Source organism: Hyla sarda, chromosome 3 (assembly GCF_029499605.1).
Source record: "Hyla sarda isolate aHylSar1 chromosome 3, aHylSar1.hap1, whole genome shotgun sequence".
Taxonomy (NCBI): Eukaryota; Metazoa; Chordata; class Amphibia; order Anura; family Hylidae; genus Hyla; species Hyla sarda.
The window spans coordinates 329140164-329164070 of record NC_079191.1 but is presented as its reverse complement, the minus strand read 5'-3'; the positions used below and the strand labels follow the sequence as shown (position 1 = coordinate 329164070).

The window sequence follows — 23907 nt, the reverse complement described above, 5'->3', positions numbered from 1 at the left end:
TTTTTCGTGATCTCTTATATTCCTGTGTTGTTGTGTATCTGGACGATATTCTGACTTTTTCTGCCAACCTAGAAGAACACCGCCAGCATGTCCGCATGGTTCTTCAGAGACTTCGAGACAACCAACTTTATGCCAAAATGGAGAAATGTCTGTTTGAATGTCAATCTCTTCCTTTCCTAGGATACTTGGTCTCTGGCCAGGGACTACAAATGGACCCAGACAAACTCTCTGCCGTCTTAGATTGGCCACGCCCCTCCGGACTCCGTGCTATCCAACGTTTTTTGGGGTTCGCCCATTATTACAGACAATTTATTCCACATTTTTCCACCATTGTGGCTCCTATCGTGGCTTTAACCAAGAAGAACGCCAATCCTAAGTCATGGCCTTCTCAAGCGGAAGACGCCTTTAAACAGCTCAAGTCTGCCTTTTCTTCTGCTCCCGTGCTCTCCAGACCTGACCCATCTAAATCCTTCCTATTGGAGGTTGATGCCTCCTCAGTAGGAGCTGGAGCAGTTCTTCTACAAAAAAATTCTTCCGGGCATGCTGTTACTTGTGGTTTTTTTTCTAGGACCTTCTCTCCGGCGGAGAGGAACTACTCCATCGGGGATCGAGAGCTACTGGCCATTAAATTAGCACTTGAGGAATGGAGGCATCTGCTGGAGGGATCAAAATTTCCAGTTATTATTTACACCGATCACAAGAATCTCTCCTATCTTCAGTCTGCCCAACGGCTGAACCCTCACCAGGCCAGGTGGTCTCTGTTCTTTGCCCGGTTTAATTTTGAAATTCACTTTCGCCCTGCCGATAAGAACATTAGGGCCGATGCTCTCTTTCGTTCCTCGGATGCCTCGGAAGTAGAGCTCTCTCCGCAACACATCATTCCTCCTGACTGCCTGATCTCCACTTCTCCAGCCTCCATCAGGCAAACTCCTCCAGGGAAGACCTTCGTTTCTCCACGCCAACGCCTCGGAATCCTCAAATGGGGTCACTCCTCCCATCTCGCAGGCCATGCGGGCATCAAGAAATCCTTGCAACTCATCTCTCGTTTCTATTGGTGGCCGACTCTGGAAACGGATGTTGTTGATTTTGTGCGGGCCTGTACTGTCTGTGCCCGGGATAAGACTCCTCGCCAGAAGCCTGCTGGTCTTCTTCATCCTCTGCCTGTCCCCGAACAGCCTTGGTCTCTGATTGGTATGGACTTTATTACAGACTTACCCCCATCCCGTGGCAACACTGTTGTTTGGGTGGTCGTTGATCGATTTTCCAAGATGGCACATTTTATTCCTCTTCCTGGTCTTCCTTCAGCGCCTCAGTTGGCAAAACAATTTTTTGTACACATTTTTCGTCTTCACGGGTTGCCCACGCAGATCGTCTCGGATAGAGGCGTCCAATTCATGTCAAAATTCTGGAGGGCTCTCTGTAAACAACTCAAGATTAAATTAAACTTTTCTTCTGCTTATCATCCTCAATCCAATGGGCAAGTAGAAAGAATTAACCAGGTCCTGGGTGATTATTTACGGCATTTTGTTTCCTCCCGCCAGGATGACTGGGCAGATCTTCTTCCATGGGCCGAATTCTCGTACAACTTCAGAGTCTCTGAATCTTCTTCCAAATCCCCATTTTTCGTGGTGTACGGCCGTCACCCTCTTCCCCCCCTCCCTACTCCCTTGCCCTCTGGTTTGCCCGCTGTGGATGAAATAACTCGTGATCTTTCCACCATATGGAAAGAGACCCAAAATTCTCTCTTACAGGCTTCATCACGCATGAAGAAGTTTGCTGATAAGAAAAGAAGAGCTCCCCCCATTTTTTCTCCCGGAGACAAGGTATGGCTCTCCGCTAAATATGTCCGCTTCCGTGTTCCCAGCTACAAATTGGGACCACGCTATCTTGGTCCTTTCAAGATCTTGTGCCAAATTAATCCTGTCTCTTACAAACTTCTTCTTCCTCCTTCTCTTCGTATTCCTAATGCCTTTCATGTCTCTCTTCTTAAACCACTCGTCATCAACCGTTTCTCTCCCAAACTTATTTCTCCTACTCCTGTCTCCGGTTCTTCAGACATCTTCCCCGTAAAGGAGATACTAGCCTCCAAAAAGGTCAGAGGAAAAACTTTTTTTTTAGTGGACTGGGAGGGCTGTGGCCCTGAAGAGAGATCCTGGGAACCTGAGGACAATATCCTAGATAAAAGTCTGGTCCTCAGGTTCTCAGGCTCTAAGAAGAGGGGGAGACCCAAGGGGGGGGGGTACTGTTACGCCGAGCGCTCCGGGTCCCCGCTCCTCCCCGGAGCGCTCACAACATCCTCGCTACGGCAGCGCCCCGGTCAGACCCACTGACCGGGTGCGCTGCGAAACCGCCTCCAGCCGGGATGCGATTCGCGATGCGGGTGGCGCCCGCTCGCGATGCGCACCCCGGCTTCCATACCTGACTCGCTCTCCCTCGGTCCTGTCCCGGCGCGCGCGGCCCCGCTCCCTAGGGCACGCGCGCGCCGGGTCTCTGCGATTTAAAGGGCCACTGCGCCACTGATTGGCGCAGTGGTTCCAATTAGTGTCTTCACCTGTGCACTCCCTATGTATACCTCACTTCCCCTGCACTCCCTCGCCGGATCTTGTTGCCCTTGTGCCTAGTGAAAGCGTTCCCTTGTGTGTTCCTAGCCTGTGTTCCAGACCTCCTGCCGTTGCCCCTGACTACGATCCTTGCTGCCTGCCCCGACCTTCTGCTACGTCCGACCTTGCTTCTGTCTACTCCCTTGTACCGCGCCTATCTTCAGCAGTCAGAGAGGTTGAGCCGTTGCTAGTGGATACGACCTGGTCACTACCGCCGCAGCAAGACCATCCCGCTTTGCGGCGGGCTCTGGTGAATACCAGTAGTGACTTAGAACCGGTCCACTAGCACGGTCCACGCCAATCCCTCTCTGGCACAGAGGATCCACCTCCTGCTAGCCGGCATCGTGACAGTACTCATGTATCAGCCAACTCCAGGCTGTGTCATTCAGGCAATATATGGTTTACTGCTGGGCCTGGGTCTGGGAATTTCAAATTTTCTCATAGGTAGCACCCGCTATCCAAAATCTTCTTCAAACATTTCATAAATGGTTGTTTTTTCTTAGGGATTGTGAAGCCCTGGTGTGTACTCATGCTGCTTTCTGCTACACTCTGTCAGCCCGTTGGTCCTGTGACAGTGTGCGACTCCGCCTCCACATCCTCCACTGTGTCCTAAGCCTCCACTACCCGGACAAGTCTCAGTGGCCCTTCAGCATACCATGTGTGCAGGGCACGGCGGTGTCACGCTGTTCTTCACATGGTTTGCCTTGGTGAACAGTCTTTGAAATAATTGCCAGTCAGGGCAATGGAGACGTTGCGCCTACATCTCACGGCCACATGAGCCCTGTGGGGGCTTGTTGGATTTGGTCCTTCGTACCCACACGCTGGGGTCCGGGACAATCAAAGTTTGATTTAAATTTCAAATAAAAAAATCAGACATTTCAATGGTCTCCTCATGCATCAGCCAACTCCAGGCTGTGTCATTCAGGCAATATAAGGTTTACTGATGGCGCTGCTGGGCCTGGGTCTGGGAATTTCAAATTTTCTCATAGGTAGCACCCGCTATCCCAAATCTTTTTCAAAAATTTCTAAAAATGTTGTGTTTTTTGGGGGGATTGTGAAGCCCTGGTGTGTACTCGTGCATCAGCCAACTCCATGCTGTGTCCTTCAGGCAATATATGGTTTACTGATGGCGCTGCTTGGCCTGGGTCTGGGAATTTCAAATTATCTCATAGGTAGCACCCGCTATCCAAAATCTTTTTCCAAAATTTCTAAAATTGTTGTGTTTTTTGGGGGGGATTGTGAAGCCCTGCTGTGTACTCATGGATCAGCCAACTCCAGGCTGTGTCATTCAGGCAATATATGGTTTACTGATGACACTGCTGGGCCTGGGTCTGGGAATTTCAAATGTTCTCATAGGTAGCACCCGCTATCCAAAATCTTTTTCAAAAATTTCTAAAATTGTCGTGTTTTTTGGGGGGGATTGTGAAGCCCTGCTGTGTACTCATGGATCAGCCAACTCCAGGCTGTGTCATTCAGGCAATATATGGTTTACTGATGACGCTGCTGGGCTTGGGTCTGGGAATTTCAAATTTTATCATAGGTAGCACCCGCTATGCAAAATCTTCGGTTTAAATTTCAAAATTCCTCTTTTAATCTTAGGGATTGTGAAGGCCTAGTGCCTACTCATGCTGCTGGCAACTCCGGGCGGTGCCATTCATCCACTATATGGTCTCCTCATGCTGCAAACACCTCCACGCTGTGTCATTCAGCCACTATATGGTGTCCTCATGCTTCAGCCTCATCCAAGCTGTGTCATTCAGCCACTATATGGTGTCCTCATGCTGCCAACACCTCCACGTTATAGCTATCACACCCCCTCCCGTCGGCTTGCATTGAGGGGCAGAGCGTGACGTCACACGGGGACAAAGGCGTGACGTCACACGCCACCGGTCCTGTAGTCACCCGTAATCAGACCCGGAGCGAACACACTCCGGGGACTGATTACAAACGGGGTGCCGCGTGCATGATCACGGGCGTCCCCAGCTTCGGGACTCCCGCGATCAGGCATCTTATCCTCTATCCTTTGGATAGGGGATAAGATGTGTAAGCACCGGAGAACCCCTTTAACATTTTTTTGGGGGGTCTATATGTACCTTATGACATCATAAGAATTATCACAGCATTGTGACTATTCACCTGTGAGGGATACACTTGAATGCAATTCCTCTGGGCTCTATAATAGAATACACCTGGAAAGTTGACATCAAACAGCATATCAGAGCGCATTGACATTTATATATATTTTTTTGCTTCCTGTACATTATGAACCATTGACAAAACGCAATATCCTCATTGTCGGGCTTACCCCTGATAGGATCTATTTACTATTAGGAATAGGGTTATCCATCCCCATCCACACAGCTAGATAGGGTACTCCAGTGAGATAGAGAGTCCCTGATCGAACAGGGTCACACAGGGTTAGGTTCCGGAGTGGGGCCGCCCTTAGCAGGACATACACTCCGCCTAGGATTAGGTGTAGTATGAGGGCCTAATGTAGACTAATGTATTGAACGCAGTATATAGGTGACTCCCAGATGACGATTTTTCTAATTGGAGTCATTCACTATTCTTGTTCTTCTTCATTCGTCCCAGACCGTCATCACGCTTTCTTCAAGCTTGTCTCCACAGAACCTGCAAGACAAAAATTATAGGCTGCACACTTTTACAGCACCTGTAGTGCTCCAAACCATGATAATAATCCCTGCATATAGTTGTAGCCCTCCTTTAGTTAGAAGTAGTGGCAGACAACTTTAGATAGTAGTATTAGCAGCCTCCTTTAGGTAGTATTAGTTGCCCCGTTTAGGTCATAGTCGTAGCTGCCCCTTTAGGTAGTTGTAATAGTATCCCCCTTTAGGTAGTAGTAGTCCCCTTTTATGAAGTAGTAGCAGCCCCCTTTAGGTATTAATAGTAGCCTCTTTAGGAATTAATAGTAGCCCCATTCAGGTAGTAATAGGAGCCCTGTTAGGGTAGTAACAGTAGCATCCTTAGAAATAGTAATAGTAGCTCCCCAAAACATACTCACCTGGCTCCCGCGTAGCATTGCCTCTCTTCTCATCTTCTTCTCCTGTCTGTGCTCCTGCGCATGATGACATCTTGCACTGGAACACAGAGTGCAGAGGAAGGCTGTTCGGCATCTTGTGACTGCCTGCATTTTGTGGGCGGCCACAAGAATAATTGACAGGGCGGAGAGCCAAACAGCAAAGGGTTGCATCAATAAAGGGGTATCCAAAGCATAGGGGATAAGATGTCTCACCGCGGAGGTCCTGACGCTGGGGACCCCCGCAATCTTGTATTCGCCACTCACCTGTTTGAGCTGCGGAGCCAGCACACAAACAGCCGTCACGGCCCCTCCCATAGACTTGCATTGAGGGGGCGGGGGTGATGTCACATGAGGGCGGAGTCATGGCATCATGATACTCCGGCCCCGTGGTCGCCACCTGGCTGTTTGTGAGCTGGCACCGCGGCATGCAGCTCAAACAAGTGGGTGGTGAATACAAGATTGCGGGGGTCCCCAGCGGCGGGACCCCCGCAGTGAGACATCTTATGCCCTGTCCTTTGGATAGGGGATAAGATGTCTCAGGGCCGGAGTACCCCTTTAAGACGCACTTATAGTTAAATAAGTCCCAGACCGGAAGGCCTTGTGCTGGGCCCAAGCGTCACGATTTGATGTTGTAAAGTGGAAAAAGGTGTACAAATAAAACCCCTCCTGCTGGATAACCACTTTAACAGTTTTTTCCTTAATAACTAAGCTCCATTTTTTTGATTCAGGCATGTATCTTTTAACAACATAATAGACATGCTGTGGATTTCAAAATTGAAAGCATGAGCTAAAATTCTCATAGAATTAGAATTATAAAGTGAGTTTTATCAAATTGAATCTCAATGCTTTATCCTGTACATTATTGTTGATTTTTGATGCATCCACAACTGAATGTGACTTTTTTTTAATTTTAAACGTCTTTTTATTTATTTATTTATTTATTTATTTATCATTGAATAGTTGACTATTTTTGCAAATCATTCAAACAATAGAACCCCCCCCCAATAAATGAATAAATAAATCTATAAATAAATAAACAAATCAACAAATAAATAAATACATTTTTGTCAATAATAATAATATAAATATATGTATACCGTTATATAAAAAGCTAGTAAAAAATAGTAGTTATGTTTGACTAAAACAGTTAAAAGGATTGATCTAAATGAACAATAAGCCAAATACCTTTCATTGTATGAGATAAGGGAAAGTTATACGTTATATGTGATTAGGAAGAGATTTGTGGGAAAACTGGAGAATACAGTAAACTAAGGAAGTTGGTTATTTTAGGGATGGAATTCTATAGATCTACTATCGTAAACTTTCACACTGACTGCAGTTCCTTCATGGTGTGTTACTAAATATTATTACAGAAGTGAGGGGTAAGGAGAAGCCACTTGCTTAGAGTCACATGTCTCTGGACCCTAGAGACTGTAGCCTGTTGTTTACTGGTGAAAGAAGTACAGTAAGTATGAGCCCAGCATTTTGAGAATGCCATGGAATTGTGCATTGTTTTGAGTCAATGCAGTGCAACTGGGGAAATGACGAGAAGGAAATTGTTCCATGTCTCAGGAACTGTATGGTGTCCTGAGATAAGAAATGGCTTGTTCGCTATGAGTATAAATGCAGGAAGTGTGCTACACTCATGTTTCCTTTGACACAACTAAAGTGCACCAGGGATGTAGTCTAATTCACTCAGTCTGCCACTGAAACGTATTCACTTTCCCAGTCTTTGTATGACTGAACTGGACCTACCTGTCATAGATTCCTACATTGAATATGGGTAACATAACAGTTCATCAGAACTTTACATGTTATGCGGAGCCAAAGAACATGACATGCTTTTCAACACTGCCAGAAAATTTTGTTGGTAAGAGCATCATTTACATTATAGAATGGGAGAGTCTACAATACCTAGAGACGGGGTCCAGGGATCAGATGTATTTTGTCTATGATACTTGCATTATCTAGCAACTCTTCATTGTATAAAAGCCAAATTATATTACAACAGATAATGAATGGAACCCTGTTCATGTATATACTTTGACTCAGAAGCCTGGATTGTTTTACTCTAGCATTTATTATCTGTTCATAATTAGTCTTAATGTAACTGATAAAATAATTGATAATGTTATATAATTATCGCACATAAATAATGTTACATTATTATTATACTTTCTTAAAGTTAATATGTTGCTACCAACTTTTCTATGTTTGGACATGTTAAGAACAATGCCTGGTTGTGTTACCTTGTTTGGGTAACACAATATTTTGTTAAATCCTGAATCTTTAGTGTGGATGCAAAATAACCGTAACTGTAAACTGTGTACTGAAAGTATTTACCTATATTGTGTATAGTTTAATATAGAAAATGTGTTGCAGAACTTTGTCTCTATAATTGTTAAATCCCTGCACATATTGTAGAAACAAATATACCGTATCTAAAAAAGTCAGTTTATTGGGTGGCTTTTCAGTTTCTAATATATAATTAATCTAATATGTAATATGAATATACCATAAAGGCCTCAAAGATCTAGTGGTAAGTTGTATGGATTTTTCAATTCCTTAATTCTATTTGTTCCCCTATGGATTAGTTAGGGAAAATCCTCAGTCTTTTTAGCCAAAATCAGGAGTTGAACCAACACAGAGAACAAACTATAATGCAAAGAATTGCAAAAATTTTGGACCAACACCCAATGGCTAAAAATACAACATGTGAGCCCAGGCTCGATTAAAAAAAAAAAAAAAAGCAAACAAAAAACAGAATGATTAGAACTGTTCAAAACAATCGTAGAATTGTATATATATATTACAGAAGTAGGAATGACAAGTGAACAATGTTACATTATTATTTATAATTTATTATTATTACTATTTATAATTTTTTTTTACGATTATACAGTTGATATTCTTCTATATCCAGCACATACATTTTTGTCTTTTCTTTCCCTTAGTGTAGTAAGTGACATCAGACTTATACGGTTGATATTCTACAATATCCAGCACATAAACATTTGTCTCTTCTTTCCCTTGTTGTAGTAAGAGACATCAGACTTATACGGGTGATATTCTATGATATCCAGCACATAAACATTTGTCTCTTCTTTCCCTTGTTGTAGTAAGAGACATCAGACTTATACGGGTGATATTCTATGATATCCAGCACATAAATATTTTTCCCTTATTGTAGTAAGAGACATCAGACTTATACGGTTGATATTCTACTATATCCAGCACATAAATATTTGTCCCTTCTTTCCCTTATTGTAGTAAGAGACATCAGACTTATACGGTTGATATTCTACAATATCCAGCACATAAATATTTTTCCCTTCTTTCCCTTATTGTAGTAAGAGACATGAGACTTATATGGGTGATATTCTATTATATCCAGCACATAAATATTTGTCCCTTCTTTCCCTTATTGTAGTAAGAGACATGAGACTTATACGGTTGATATTCTATTATATCCAGCACATAAATATTTTCCCCTTCTTCCCCTTATTGTAGTAAGAGACATTAGACTTATACGGGTGATATTCTACTATATCCAGCACATAAATATTTTTCCCTTCTCTCCCTTATTGTAGTAAGAGACATGAGACTTATATGGGTGATATTCTACTATATCCAGCACATAAATATTTGTCTCTTCTTTCCCATATTGTAGTAAGAGACATCTGACTTATACGGGTGATATTCTACTATATCCAGCACATAAATATTTTCCCCTTCTTTCCCATATTGTAGTAAGAGACATCAGACTTTTGCTGAAGCCATATTTCCCCTAGAGAGCTGTTTAAACCAATATGTGAGAGAAATACATAAATACTGCTTTGCTGTATTATAATAATATTAGAAAAATTCTCTTTAGTCATTGGAGTTTCCCTTATTCAAAGAATCTCATCCTCCCTATGGTTCCCCGGCACATACATTATCAGTTAGCGTCTACAAAGTACTAACTGGTAAGTCCCTTATAAGAACCCTTTGGCTTGCTGCAGTCATTCGCAATACACGTATGTATTCGGGAGTTGCTGTCCACTGTGGAATGCCGGACAATGTAGCAATGTGTGATCTTGTATTGTTCTATGATGCATTTGTTAACCTTTCACATAGATTTTTTATGATTCTGTCTAAACAGGATGCTGGATATGAGTGTGGTTTGTATTGGAGGAAGCCATGGCAGTAAAACAAATGCTTGTATGAAGAACTTAGAATTCTTGAAAGCAAGTTTCCATAATGCTATCACAAGGAATAAAAGACATTTACCTAGTGACATTGGAGAAAACAAATGATATCAACTATGCTAGGCCTATTATTAAAATAAGGGCTCATGTATATAGCAATACTATGGATCTGTGTTACATGGATCCATAATGTGGCATTTATAGACTGCTGTGGGCCTTTACTGTACATCCGGAGGCACTGAAGCTCCTATACAGCATTATGCTGCCCCTCTCACCACCCTATGATAACACTTAAAGGGGTTTTCCAGGCAAAAACTTTTTTTTATATATCAACTGGCTCCGGAAAGTTAAACAGATTTGTAAATTACTTCTATTAAAAAATCTTAATCCTTGCAATAGTTATTAGCTTCTGAAGTTTTCTGTCTAACTGCTCAGTCCCGGGAGCTGTGCATGCTGGGAGAATATCCCCATAGGAGCTGGACAGCTCCTGGGACGTGAGTCATCAGAGAGAAGTTAGACAGAAAACAGCAACTCAACTTCAGAAGCTAATAACTATTGGAAGGATTAAGATTTTTTAATAGAAGTAATGTAGAAATCTGTTTAACTTTCCGGAGCCAGTTGATATATAGAAAAAAGTTTTTGCCTGGAATACCCCTTTAATGTAGGCCTCAAGCACATGGGAAAGTGGTAGGTCGACTAAAAATACTCAGAGGCTACTTTCACCCGTCTTTGATCTGCCGTAGATTTCCTGCTGCAGAATCATGTTTGGAAAATCCGACAGTGGATCATAGTACCAATGAATTTCAATGTTTTTATTTTAAAATGTATTTTAGAGGCTGTGAATAATATCTGCACAAAATCCCCAAAAATATTGACCCGTGGTGCGGATTTCAAAATGTCAGGAAGACAATTCCTGTTGCCTATCTGATGTGGACTTAGGGTATGTTCACACTGAGGAATGTGAACGGATTCCATCTGGCGGCCGACTAAATACTTAGTATCCCGTGACCCTGGTTCGTCACCATTGATGGCCTTCCGTACATAGAATGAACATGTTCTTTCTTTGTGCGGAACAATTTAAGCAGCAGAATTGTCCTCCGCTGAAATTTCTCAGTGTGAAAGGGTCTTGCAGAAGACCCATTAACACTAATGTTATAATTCACTGCACGCAATTCCACTCGCGGAATTCCACGGGAATTACGCAGTGTGAACATGCTCTTACTGTGCATTTTTCCCATTGGCTTCAATGGAGAAGTCAAATTCTGCAATACATTTGTAGTGTTGTACATTTTTCTGTGGAAAAGTCGCAGATATTCAGGAAAATCTGCAACTGTGGATTTAATAAACCTGAGATCTTTTTTTTACACACACACATATATATATATATATATATATATATATATATATATATATATATATGTATCTGGTTCATTTATATTTATACTGTATATATATATATATATATATATATATATATATATATATGTATATCCACAACTATATCCACAGTGGCAAACCTATAACAAAATTGCAAAATTTCCACTTCTGATTTACTTGTGGTTATACTGTAAAAAGTAGCCTTACATATGAATATACTGTATCAGTGTTTCCCAACCAGGGTGCCTCCAGCAGTTGCAAAACTACAACTCCCAGCATGACCGGACAGCCTGTGGCTGTCCGGGCATGCTGGAAGTTGTAGTTTTTCAACAGCTGGAGGCACCCTAGTTGGGAAACACCGGCTTATATAGACACTGTTTTATATACTGTAATATATATATATATATATATATATATATTTATTTTTTTTTTTATTTTTTTTTTACTACATTTACTTCTAATGAACTTTAGTCAATTCTATCAATAAGAGCATAAATAACCTATAAGATACCAGGTGCAGTATGTGGAGTGTCATCATGAAAAAACATCCTGTGTTTTGTACAAATATGGGAAGTTATATATCTTTTAGAACCTGCTGTTAGCTGTGAGGTCAGTGTCACAGAACCCTCAGCCCACACACATTCATTGTTACATACTGTATTGTTTGCCTGGCAAGGAACTATAGTTTGCTCCTTGGTTATATGTAGTAGCTATATTTGTTTGGGCATTATCACTGTGGAATATTTAGGGGTTACAAAAATAAATGAATAGATATGTAGCTGAGGTGGGGGGTGCATCAATGACCTTGGGGTATGTTCACACTATGGAATTTCCACTAGTGGAGTTGTGTTCAGGAATTCCGCTGTATGAAACTTTGGTAGAGAAATAGAGAAAAACTTGACCATTCCTGTCGCTGGTTCTCTGGACAGCAATAGACTAGGACATCTGGTATATTCCTTTAAAGCTGGTTTATTAAGCAGATACAAAGGCAGCACGTTTCTGGTCCCTACCGGACCCTTTGTCAGGTAAAAAGTGCCTGATGAAGGGTCCGGTACGGACCAGAAACGCTCTGCCTGTGTAGCTACTTAATAAACCAGCTTTAAAGGAATATACCAGATCTCCTAGTCTATTGCTGTCCAGAGAACCAGCGACAGGAATTGTCAAGTTTTTCTCTATTTTTCTACCATTGCTTCAAGTGGGACAGTGAGGCTGCTACCAGAGGACTGTGGTGAAAGTCTGGAGTTTTTGAAAATGCAAGATTAGGTGTTGTGCTCTGAGCACAACCCTACATGGTACGTGTATTTCTATTTACCACTCCTATCACTCATAAAACAGCCTTTACTAGGGGCGCAAACTCCCCTTTTTTTCTTTTTCTTGCGTGGCTGTGTGAACCTTAACATTGATGTGAATGGGTCGTCCGCTGACCCATTCACACAGTGGAATTTCACTGTGAATTCAGCCACTGAAATTGATCTTCTGTAAGCATGAACATGTTCATTCTTTCAGTGGAATTAAGTGCAGACAGCATTGCTGTCAATGGTGATGGTGCAGGTCCCTGCGGTCCTATTGCCGAAGGATTCCAGTGGAATCCTTTCACGCTATTACAGCATTTCTTCTGGCCTTGAAGCGCTGTAAGGGTACGTTCACATGAACGGATCGGCAGCGTATTTTACGATGTGGATCCGCCGATGATGCATCCTACATTGTGCCTCCAGCTGTGCCTGGTCGTAGCAGCAATCTGCCGCTATGAGCAGACGCGCTGCGATGTGCGAGCTACCACACTCATGTACTCGCACACTTCGTGGCCACTCCCCTGGCTCCCTGAGCTAGACCAAGAGCAGCCGCAATGTGTGCGAGTATACTACACATGCACGCGGCGACTCGCACATCGCAGCGTGTCTGCTTATAGCGGCGGATTGCTGCACTGAGCAGGCACAGCTGGAGGCACTATGTAGGGACAACTGTCGGCAGATCTGTGGTGTAAAATGCGCTGCGGATCCGTCCATGTGAACGTACCCTAATAGCGTGAAACAATTGTCACCCTCTCATCTTTGTACTCACCTGCCTCATGTTTGTGATCTGCTTCCCTGCACCTGTTTCGTTTATTGTTACTGCTACATCATTCCTTCGTTACCTCTCTGTTTTGCAACCTATTACACTGCTTGTTTGTGGGATCATTTGTGCACCCCTTTACTTCCATCATTTGTCAGATGCACATCACCTAGTACACATGGACGTGTGTGGCCGATGAATTCGAATTTTTTAACCTGCCAACAAATTGACCTTTACATGGGTGATAGCTGGGCCTATTACACTGGCCCATATTGGCCTGTGTACGGATAGGGCTACACTGTGAGCTTTTGTAGTGCTACAGATTGATTTTAACACCTAAGTTAGCTGTAGCTCAATAATTAAAATCAATTTGTAATGCTACAAAGAGTCACAGTGTAGCCTTATATAACAGGGTCCTTACTGGGCTGTGATACACTACAGTTCTGGATGCATCGTGAGAACTTGGGGCATGAATCATTGCTGTATCATAGTAAAGATATTTTGATTTATCTATGCTCCCTCTAATTCATGTTCATAAAGGAGTTAAAGGGGTACTCCAGTGGAAATTTTTTTTTTTTAATCAATTGGTGCCAGAACGTTAAACAGATTTATAAATTACTTCTATTAAAAGATCTTAATCTTTCCAATACTTATCAGCTGCTGTATGCTCCACAGGAAGTTTTTCTTTTTTAATTTATTTTCTGTCTGACCACAGTTCTCTCTGCTGATACCTCTGAGCATTTCAGGAACTGTCCAGAGCAGGATAAAGTCCCCATAGCAAACCTATCCTGCTCTGGTCAGTTCCTGACATGGACAGAGGTGTCAGCAGAGAGCTGAAAAAAATTCCAGAAAGAAATACAACTTCCTCTGTAGTATACAGCAGCTGTTAAGTACAGGAATGATAAAGATTGTTAAATACAAGTAATTTACAAATCTGTTTAACATTCTGGCACCAGTTGATTTAAAAAAAAAAGTTTTTCAATGGAGTACCCCTTTAATATGACAGAAAAATTAACAGTGTATAGTTTTACACAGTCATTTGAAAAAAATGACTCCAGTTTTCTTTAACCCCTTAACGACGCAGGACGTATATTTACGTCCTGCGCCGGCTCCCGCGATATGAAGCGGGATCACGCCGCGATCCCGCATCATATCGCGTGGGTCCCGCCGCTAATCAACGGCCGGGACCCGCGGCTAATACCACACATCGCCGATCGCGGCGATGTGCGGTATTAACCCTTTAGAAGCGGCAGTCAAAGCTGACCGCCGCTTCTAAAGTGAAACTGAAAGTATCCCGGCTGCTCAGTCGGGCTGTTCGGGACCGACGCGGTGAAATCGCGGCGTCCCGAACAGCTGATCGGACACCGGGAGGGCTCTTACCTGCCTCCTCGGTGTCCGATCGACGAATGACTGCTCCATGCCTGAGATCCAGGCAGGAGCAGTCAAGCGCCGATAATGCTGATCACAGGCGTGTTAATACACGCCTGTGATCAGGATGAGAGATCAGTGTGTGCAGTGTTATAGGTCCCTATGGGACCTATAACACTGCAAAAAAAAAGTAAAAAAAAAGTGTTAATAATGGTCATTTAACCCCTTCCCTAATAAAAGTTTGAATCACCCCCCTTTTCCCATAAAAAAATAAAACAGTGTAAAAAAAAATAAAAATAAACATATGTGGTATCGCCGCGTGCGTAAATGTCCGAACTATAAAAATATATCATTAATTTAGCCGTACGGTCAATGGTGTACGCGCAAAAAAATTCCAAAGTCCAAAAAAGCGTATTTTGGTAACTTTTTATACCATTAAAAAATGAATAAAAAGTGATCAAAAAGTCAGATCAAAACAAAAATCATACCAGTAGAAACTTCAGATCACGTCGCAAAAAATGAGTCCTCATACCGCGCCGTACGTGGAAAAATAAAAAAGTTATAGGGGTCAGAAGATGACATTTTTAAACGTATACATTTTCCTGCATGTAGTTATGATTTTTTCCAGAAGTGCGACAAAATCAAACCTATATAAGTAGGGTATCATTTTAACCGTATGGACCTACAGAATAATGATAAGGTGTAATTTTTACCGAAATATGCACTGCGTAGAAACGGAAGCCCCCAAAAGTTACAAAATGGCGTTTTTTTTCCGATTTTGTCGCACAATGATTTTTTTTTCCGTTTCGCCGTGCATATTTGGGTAAAATGACTAATGTCACTGCAAAGTAGAATTGGCGACGCAAAAAATAAGCCATAATATGGATTTTTAGGTGGAAAATTGAAAGGGTTATGATTTTTAAAAGGTAAGGAGGAAAAAACGAAAGTGCAAAAACGGAAAAACCCTGAGTCCTTAAGGGGTTAAAGGGGTATTCCAGGGAAAAAAAAAACTATTTTTTTTTATATCAACTGGCTCCAGAAAGTGAAACAGATTTGTAAATTACTTCTATTAAAAAAATCTTAATCCTTTCAATAATTATCAGCTGCTGAATTTGAGTTGTTGTTTTCTGTCTGGCAACAGTGCTCTCTGCTGACATCTCTGCTTGTCTCGGGAACTGCACAGAGTAGAATAGGTTTGCTATGGGGATTTGCTTCTAAACTGGACAGTTCCTGAGACAGGTGTCATCAGAGAGCACTTAGACGGAAAAGAACAACTCAGCTTTATCAGCTCATAAGTACTGAAATGAATCAGTTCATTCAGATGTAGGATGTGTTATCTTAAGGTAGACAGTGAAGGCATCGTCAAAGAGGAAAGGCAGAGAAGGAGTGAGGGAGAGGTGGATTAGTTGGGCAGCAGAGATGAGGATGGAAAGGAGGGGAGCAAGGGTGTAGATGGAAGGCCACAGAGAAGGATGCAGTAGTCTAAGCGGGAGATGATAAGGACATGTTTTGTTAAGTCAAAGATGAGAAAAGAGCAAATTTAATAAATGTTTTTGAGGTGGAGGCAGCAGGAGGTGGTAAGGATTTGGACGTGTGGTTTGAAAGACAGCAGAAAAAAAGGTTATCCCAAAACAGTGGACTTGTGGGACAGGATAGAGAGCGGATGTATAAATGATGTGAGACATCTCTAAAAATAAATGAAAGATGTGTAATGGCTGAGATTTGCTAATTGTCATTTAACATTTTATTAGATATTTTTAATGGTTTCCTTCTTATTTTATTAAGTGAAAATCAAGATTGCAACAGTTTGAAGACTGTTGCTACATAACTATATTATTTTGGTGACTTTACTTTATGCCGTCTATATTTTCCAATTGGGCTTAAGAACAGGATTTTTCCTAATAGGGCCACCTCTTAAATTTATATATTCCCCTGTTAATCTTGAAACTGTGCATGATACTGATTTTCAAATTCTAGCAAAATGCTCATGAGTTGTTTTATCACATACACATAATATAATGAATTGTTCATTTATAAGCCAATAAAATGACATCATAATGTCATCACAAAAATAATGTGTTTGCAATATGCAGGCTCTGCTCGGTTGGTTGCAGTATTTAAAATTGAGGAAATATTGTTATTTTAATGTTAGGGCAATAATGATTCTATGAAGCTGAGTTTACACAAAATATATTTTGTTACCAAATAGGACCAAGCAAAAACACATAAACTCAACCTGGTTTAATCCTTCTCCTGATCCTCCTTTTGAATTCCTTAAACCTTTAAGGACCCGGGATTTTTCCATTTTTGCACTTTCGTTTTTTCCTCCTTACGTTTAAAAAATCCTAATTCTTTCAATTTTGCACCTAAAAATCCATATTATGGCTTATTTTTTGCGCCACCAATTCTACTTTGTAATGACATCAGTCATTTAAAACTACTGCAAAATTGAAAAAAATAATCATTGTGCGTCAAAATTGAAGAAAAAACATAATTGTGTTACTTTTGGGGGCTTCCGTTTCTACACAGTACAAATTTTCGGTAACAATGACACCTTATCTTTATTCTGTAGTAGTGTTGAGCGGCATAGGTCATATTCGAATTCGCGAATATTCGCGAATATATGGACGAATATTCGTCATATATTCGCGAATATTCGCGTTTTATTTTCGCATATGCAAATATTCGCGTGTGCGAAAATTAACATATGCAAAAATTTGCATATACAAAAACCCGTGCAAGCAAAAATTCGCATTTGCGAAAATTAGCATATGCTAAATTTCGCATATGCGAAAATTTGCACACCAGTCTCACACAGTAGTATTAGAGCCTTCTTTATACTACACAAGCTAGAAGCAGAAAGGGATGATCACTGTGATGTGTACTGTGAAAAAAAAAAAAAAAAAAAAAAATATTCGTAATTACGAATATATAATGCTATATTCGCGAATATTCGCGAATTCGCGAATATGCGATATTCGCGAATAAAATTCGTATTGCGAATATTCGCAAGCAACACTCTTCTGTAGGTCCACACGGATAAAATTATACCCTACTTATATAGGTTTGATTTTGTCGTACTTCTGGAAAAAATCATAACAACATGCATGAAAATTAATACGCTTAAAATTTTCATTTTCTCACCCCTATTTTTATCAATGATATAAAAAGTGACCAAAAATATGTTATTTTGGACTTTGGAACTTCTTTTTTACATGTACGCCATTGACCGTGTGGTTTAATTAACAAAATATTTTCACAATTCGGACATTTCTGCATGCGGTGATACCACATATGCTTATTTTTATGTACACAGTTTTTTTTTAATGGGAAAAGGGTGGTGATTCAAATTTTTATTAGGGAAGGGGTTAAATGATCTTTATAAACTTTTTTTCACTTTTCTTTTGCAATGTTATAGCCTTATAGGGGGCTATAACACTGCACACACTGATCTTTTACGTTGATCATTGTTATCCCATAGGATAACATTGATCAATGATTCTGCCGCTTGACTGCTCATGCCTAGATCTCAGGCACTGAGCAGTCATTCGGCGATTGGAAAAACAGGAGGAAGGTAGGGGCCCTTCTTGTGTGCTCTAGCTGTTTGGGACGCCGCGATCACGACCACTGCCGCAGGAACCTGGTGTTTGTTTAGAACGGCGGGTGCTGCGGTAGAACGTGGTGGGCCCCAGCAGCAGGACCCCCTGGGATCAGATATCTTATCCACTATCCTTTGGATAGGGGTAAGATGTCTAGCAGTGGAGTACCCCTTTAAGTGATTGTTTATGTTGGAAATCATTTGAAAAAATAGAAAAGTCAAACTGTTCTATCAGGTTTTGACTGCTATTGGTCTGATTCATAGTCTCTGTAAGGGGCAGACACACAAAATAAATAAAAAAAGTACTATGCCACAAAGTTGCACTCACATTAATCTGCATTAGGTAGGCAGCAGTTCCCCCCCACATTAATTGAATAGGATTCCTCCACATTAGGTAGCATAGGATTCCCCCACATTAGGTAGTATAGGATTCCCCCACATTAGGTAGCATAGGATTCCCCCACATTAGGTAGCATAGGATCCCCCCACATTAGGTAGCATAGGATTCCCCCACATTAAGTAGCATAGTTTTCCCCACATTAGGTCTGCTCTACTTCACTATTTACATCTGCCTGCGGGGACTTTCCTGGCGGAGGTGTGTGCTATGAGTGACATGATCGCTTGCGCCACACAGGACGCTGGGGGCGTCGCTTGCAATGACGTCACTCACCATGTGCACCTCCGCCAGGTGGTCCCCGCAGGCAAATGTAAGTAGCAGTTACTTACTAGCAGTTTATTGACGGGGCAAGACTGGTTGCCCCGTCATATGTGCACCGGGTCCCATGGTAGGTGTGGCCCAGTGTGTAATGGGGCCTGCCGCCGTTTCAAAGGGCGATGGGCCACCTCCCATGCTGGGCCCCTTTGCAGCTGAACCAGCTGCACAGGCAATATGTCCGCCCCTGGTCTGTGTGTAAACCCAACATAACGTAGACTTTTCTTTACTCTCCAACATACAATGTACTTTTTTGCAGTTTGTAGGCTATGTATGTTTATGCTTGCAATTACAAATGTTGTACTTTTTCATCTCTTTGCATATCGCCTATCTATGGATGCAAAGGACAGATATGTGTGTGCTGATCATGTTACATATGTATCCACTGTATGGTAATTGTTCTGAAAATCAATTGACTTCTTGACCATGTCTGCATGCTGGTCTGCATTGAGCTGCTGCCACATAGATAATCAGATATTGTCTATAATTAGATAGACATAAGTATTATGAGTTATACCTTATATACTGAGCACTGTTTATTTATGTCCAGCATGGAAGGTATAACTATATAGAGTACTATGGACACATCATTTTAGCTCTATGGAACCAAATTTATAAAAAAATATACAGTGTCAAAAGATTATCTTTATATTTAAACAAGTTTAACAATATCTGAATACCTCTCAGTAAGGAATAGTATGTGCACATATAAAGCTCACAGTGTGTTATATAGACAAGCATTCCAAATTATATTACTATGATTTGATGTAGATTAACAAAGAATACAGTGGCAGACAACTTGTCCCCTTAGTGACTGATCGCAGGGGTATGAGCGCTGGGACCCCCCCCCCCCCCCCCCACAATCTCCTGTATGGAGCCCTGGCTCAGCACCGGCTTTTAATTTAGCGGTTTCCTGTTTTGAGGGTGGGTCATCTTTTTCATTGTATACAGTACAGTAGTCCAGGTGGGGGCCATATTGGCTCCCCCTGTCTTGTAGGGTGGCTCTGTGTTGAGCGTTATAAGTGTTTTTAAATGTCTGTGTCTTTTTGAAATTGTTCTGCAATAAAATTATTAGATTTATCTTATCTCATTTTGGATGTGCACAATTGAATGGTATCTTCTTTGTTCTTGGATTTTCTGCTTCTGGAAGTGACGTTTTTCACCCAGCACTGACGCTGGCAAAAACATGCCCCCTCCATTAATTTCAATGGGAGAGGCGGAGACACACAAACGCTGTGTCTCCGCCACTCCCATAGAAATGAATGGAGGGGGCATGTTTCCACCATGTTAGTGCTGGGTGCGACAGTCCACCTAGTGAAGCAGAGCAGGGGCCGAGCTAGGGCCCCGTACAGGAGTCGATAAGGGGATAAGTTGTCTACCACTGTATTTCTTCTTTAAGAGGAAAATCAACAATGACCCCAAAAACGAAATTTATCATATACCGTATCATATCATATTTTACTATAGGCTAATAATTAGCATCTGGCTGCAGCATTTTAACCCTATTCAGTCAAAAAACCTTGATAAATGCACATAAATGAAATGTGTGACTTAAACGTTAATATTTCTACATAGTGGGACCAATAGTACACCATCATTCAACCATCACATTAATACTAGTGAAAGGTGAAGTGAGTAACATGGATTAAAGGGGTATTATGGCTTTAGACATTTTATCCCCTATCCAAAGGATAGGGGATAAGATGTCTGATTGCGGGGGGCCTGCTAATGGCGTTACGTCACATATCCAGTCCCGAAAACGTCCGGTTTCTGAGCCTGGAGACGCAGCTTCACACATAATGCTGGTGCTGCAGGGAGATTGCAGGGAGTCCCAGCGGCGGGCCCCCCGTGATCAGACATCTTATCCCCAAGGTTGTCGGTATGTGGTGGTTTGTATCTAAAAGTGTTCCAAGGAAAGACAACCGGTAAAAGACCACCAGGGTCATGGGCAGCATAGGATCATTAATAGGCATAGGGACCAATGGTTAGCCCATCTGTAGCTAAACGTTAATGGGGGCTATGATAGAAAGGTTACAGTACATACAGTACATTGTTAAGTAGGGGGCTATGTACCCACAGACCTATAAGAATGTCCATTCTTCAGTTTTTCACTGAAAGTGCCTACAATTGGCATAAGAAAATCAGAACTGTACTATAGGGCAATGAGCGAAGGTGACCTTATCTGATGAATGGTGTTTTCTTTTACATCATGTGGATAGCTGTTTGTCTGCCTGTAGAGATGGGGCCATTTATGTACCTCTAGGCACTAAGAGTACCGTATTTATCGGCGTATAACACGCACTTTTTAGGCTAAATTTTTTAGCCTAAAGTCTATGTGCGTGTTATACGCCGATGCACCCCCAGGAAAGGCAGGGGGAGAGAGGCCGTCGCTGCCCGCTTCTCTCCCCCTGCCTTTCCTGGGGTCTAGAGCCCTGCTGCCGGCCCTTCTCTCCCCCTGGCTATCGGCGCCGCTGCCCGTTCTGTCCCCCTGACTAACGGTGCCGGCGCCCCATTGCCGGCACCGATAGCCAGGGGGAGAGAAGCTGCGCCGACAGCCAGGGGGAGAGAAAGGGCAGCGGCACCCATTGCCGGCGCCGCTGCCCCGTTGCCTCCCCCCATCCCCGGTGGCATAATTACCTGGGTCGGGTCCGCGCTGCTGCAGGCCTCCGGCGTGCGTCCCTGGTGTCGTTGCTATGCCTGGATTGGAAGTGCTGAGAATTTTTCCTTTTTTGGATCCCATTTTCTGCATTATCTCCTACTGCCTTAGTGATGAAGCAAACTGTAGATGTTAAAGTAAAGTGCTGTGCAGGTTCTGGTGCAGGTTCTTATTCTGTAAACATATATATGATGTGTAATAATATATCATGTGTACAATTTATATGAATTAGGTTGTTTTCACAGAAAGCAGAGGGATTTTTCCCCCCTTCAGATGAATGGGACAGTTTTAAAAATTGTTGCCCCTGTGAATATATCCTAATGGGGATTTGGAGGCTGATCAGAGCAGACTACTGCTTGATGCGAGCGCCAATCTAGTTGTTTTAAGAGCATACTCCACAGCATTAATAATGTTAGCAAATACAGTGACCCCCCGACATACGATGGCCCCGACATATAATCAAATCGACATACGATGGCCTCTCAGAGGCCATCGCATGTCGATGTCAGCATCGACATACAATGCTTTTTTATGTCGGGGCCATCGCATTAAGTGCTATCCAGCAGCGCAAAATGCTTAAGCTGCTGCCGGATAGCAGCTTAATGTTCCCCGTGTGGTGCGGTGAGTATTAGTTACCCCTCCACGATGCTCCGGGGTGCCCTTCGGGTCCAGCGCTGGTCCTCCGGTGTCTTCTCGGCCCTCTTCGGTGACGTCAATACGCTGTTGCGCACGCCGTCCCGTCATCCAATAGGAACGACGTACGCAGCGGCGTAATGACGTCGCTACGCAGGCCCAGTAAGGCCTTGCGGAAGACAGCGAAGGACCGGAGAAGACCAGGAGAGCCCAGCGGAGGACCGGAGAAGACCAGGAGAGCCCAGCGGAGGACCGGAGAAGACCAGGAGAGCCCAGCGGAGGCCCGGGGTCACCATCGGGAGTGGCGGGGACACCATCGGGAGTGGCGGGACGCGGTCCGGAGCGGCGGGGACAGGTGAGTACAGCTTCCTATACTTTACATTGCAAGAATCCCTCAACATACGATGGATTCAACAAACGATGGCTCGTTTGGAACGAATTACCATCGTATGTTGAGGGACCACTGTAAAAGGATAAATATGATTCTGTTTTGCCATGGATTTAAACCATGCGATACAGCACAACCTCTACTCTACATTAAATATATATATTTAAATATATATATATATATATATATATATATATATGTCAGTGAGGAGAGTATGAAGCAGGCTAAACAGTTAAAACAAATTGATGCACAACAGGTTCCGGCTGTTTACTACAGCTGACACCCACCTGCAATGGTGGCTAGGATTGGCTATAACTCAATAGCAACCAGTATTGTGTGCTATGTCAGCTTCAGATGCTACAATTTTCAGCTACAAGAAAGTGAAGTGTCAACGACTGCACATGGGTCCTCATGATCCTGTGTTCCACTATTATTTTATTACCCGTTTAATAATACAACTCATTCTGCAAAAATATGATGCAGAAAAACAAACAAAACATGTATGGCTTTTGAAAAGAGGATTACAAACATTGAATTGCTGTTGCCAAAATTCACTTCATCATTTGAAAGGGTAAATAAAGGAAATTCATTTTTCTGCCCATTGGTGTGTGCTATAGACAGGTATTTTGTGTGCTAAATATAGGAGAACAATTTAGCTCCAATCTTTACTGTTCAGCTGCAGGAAAGGGCATGGCTGGGAAGTAGTTCTATATTTGGAGAGCATATATCACATCTGAGCTTCTACACATATAGATACAAGCACTTCATTAATCATTTTCCTGTTTGGAAAATAAACATTGCTTTACTTATCCAACTGTATTACATGTGGTGTCTTTTTAGCAAGATAATGCAAAATGCCTAATTATTTCCATCCACTTATCTTTATACTTGTTTGTTTTTTAACCTCCCCCTATGGTGGGTAGCATTTTACTTACATCACATGATTCTACCAATTGCTGCAATTTGTTATCATGATTGGAAAATTCCATCTGAAACAGGAATAAAATGTTCAAAACAAATGAAGCCGCATAGTTTTTTCTTACTTACCAATATTGGCTTATTAAAGGGGTATTTTCTTTTATTTGACTATGCTACAGGGGCTATAAAGTTAGTGTAGTTCATAATATAGTTTCTGTACCTGTGGTTCATTGTGGTCTTTTAATTCTTCTGTGTTTTTTGCCCCAAAGTTTTTTTTTAACAGCATACAAAATGACTGTCATCTCAGGTTTTCCCAGGTTCCTGTGCAGCCCGAGACATTACATCACTAGTCAGGGGATGAAAGGAAGCCTGTCTTTG

The 23907-nt window shown here is 42.2% G+C and overlaps 1 protein-coding gene across 1 annotated transcript in view; it reads left to right on the top strand.

The window, feature by feature from the left end:
- Positions 1 to 7309: 7309 nt before the first annotated feature.
- MYCT1 (MYC target 1) overlaps positions 7310 to 23907 on the top strand; it is a 43197-nt gene continuing 26599 nt past the window's right edge. The window contains exon 1 of the mRNA XM_056563359.1: positions 7310 to 7510. Within this exon, the coding sequence (XP_056419334.1) occupies positions 7420 to 7510 (91 nt within the window). The 5' untranslated portion in view covers positions 7310 to 7419. The remainder of the gene's footprint in view (positions 7511 to 23907) is intronic.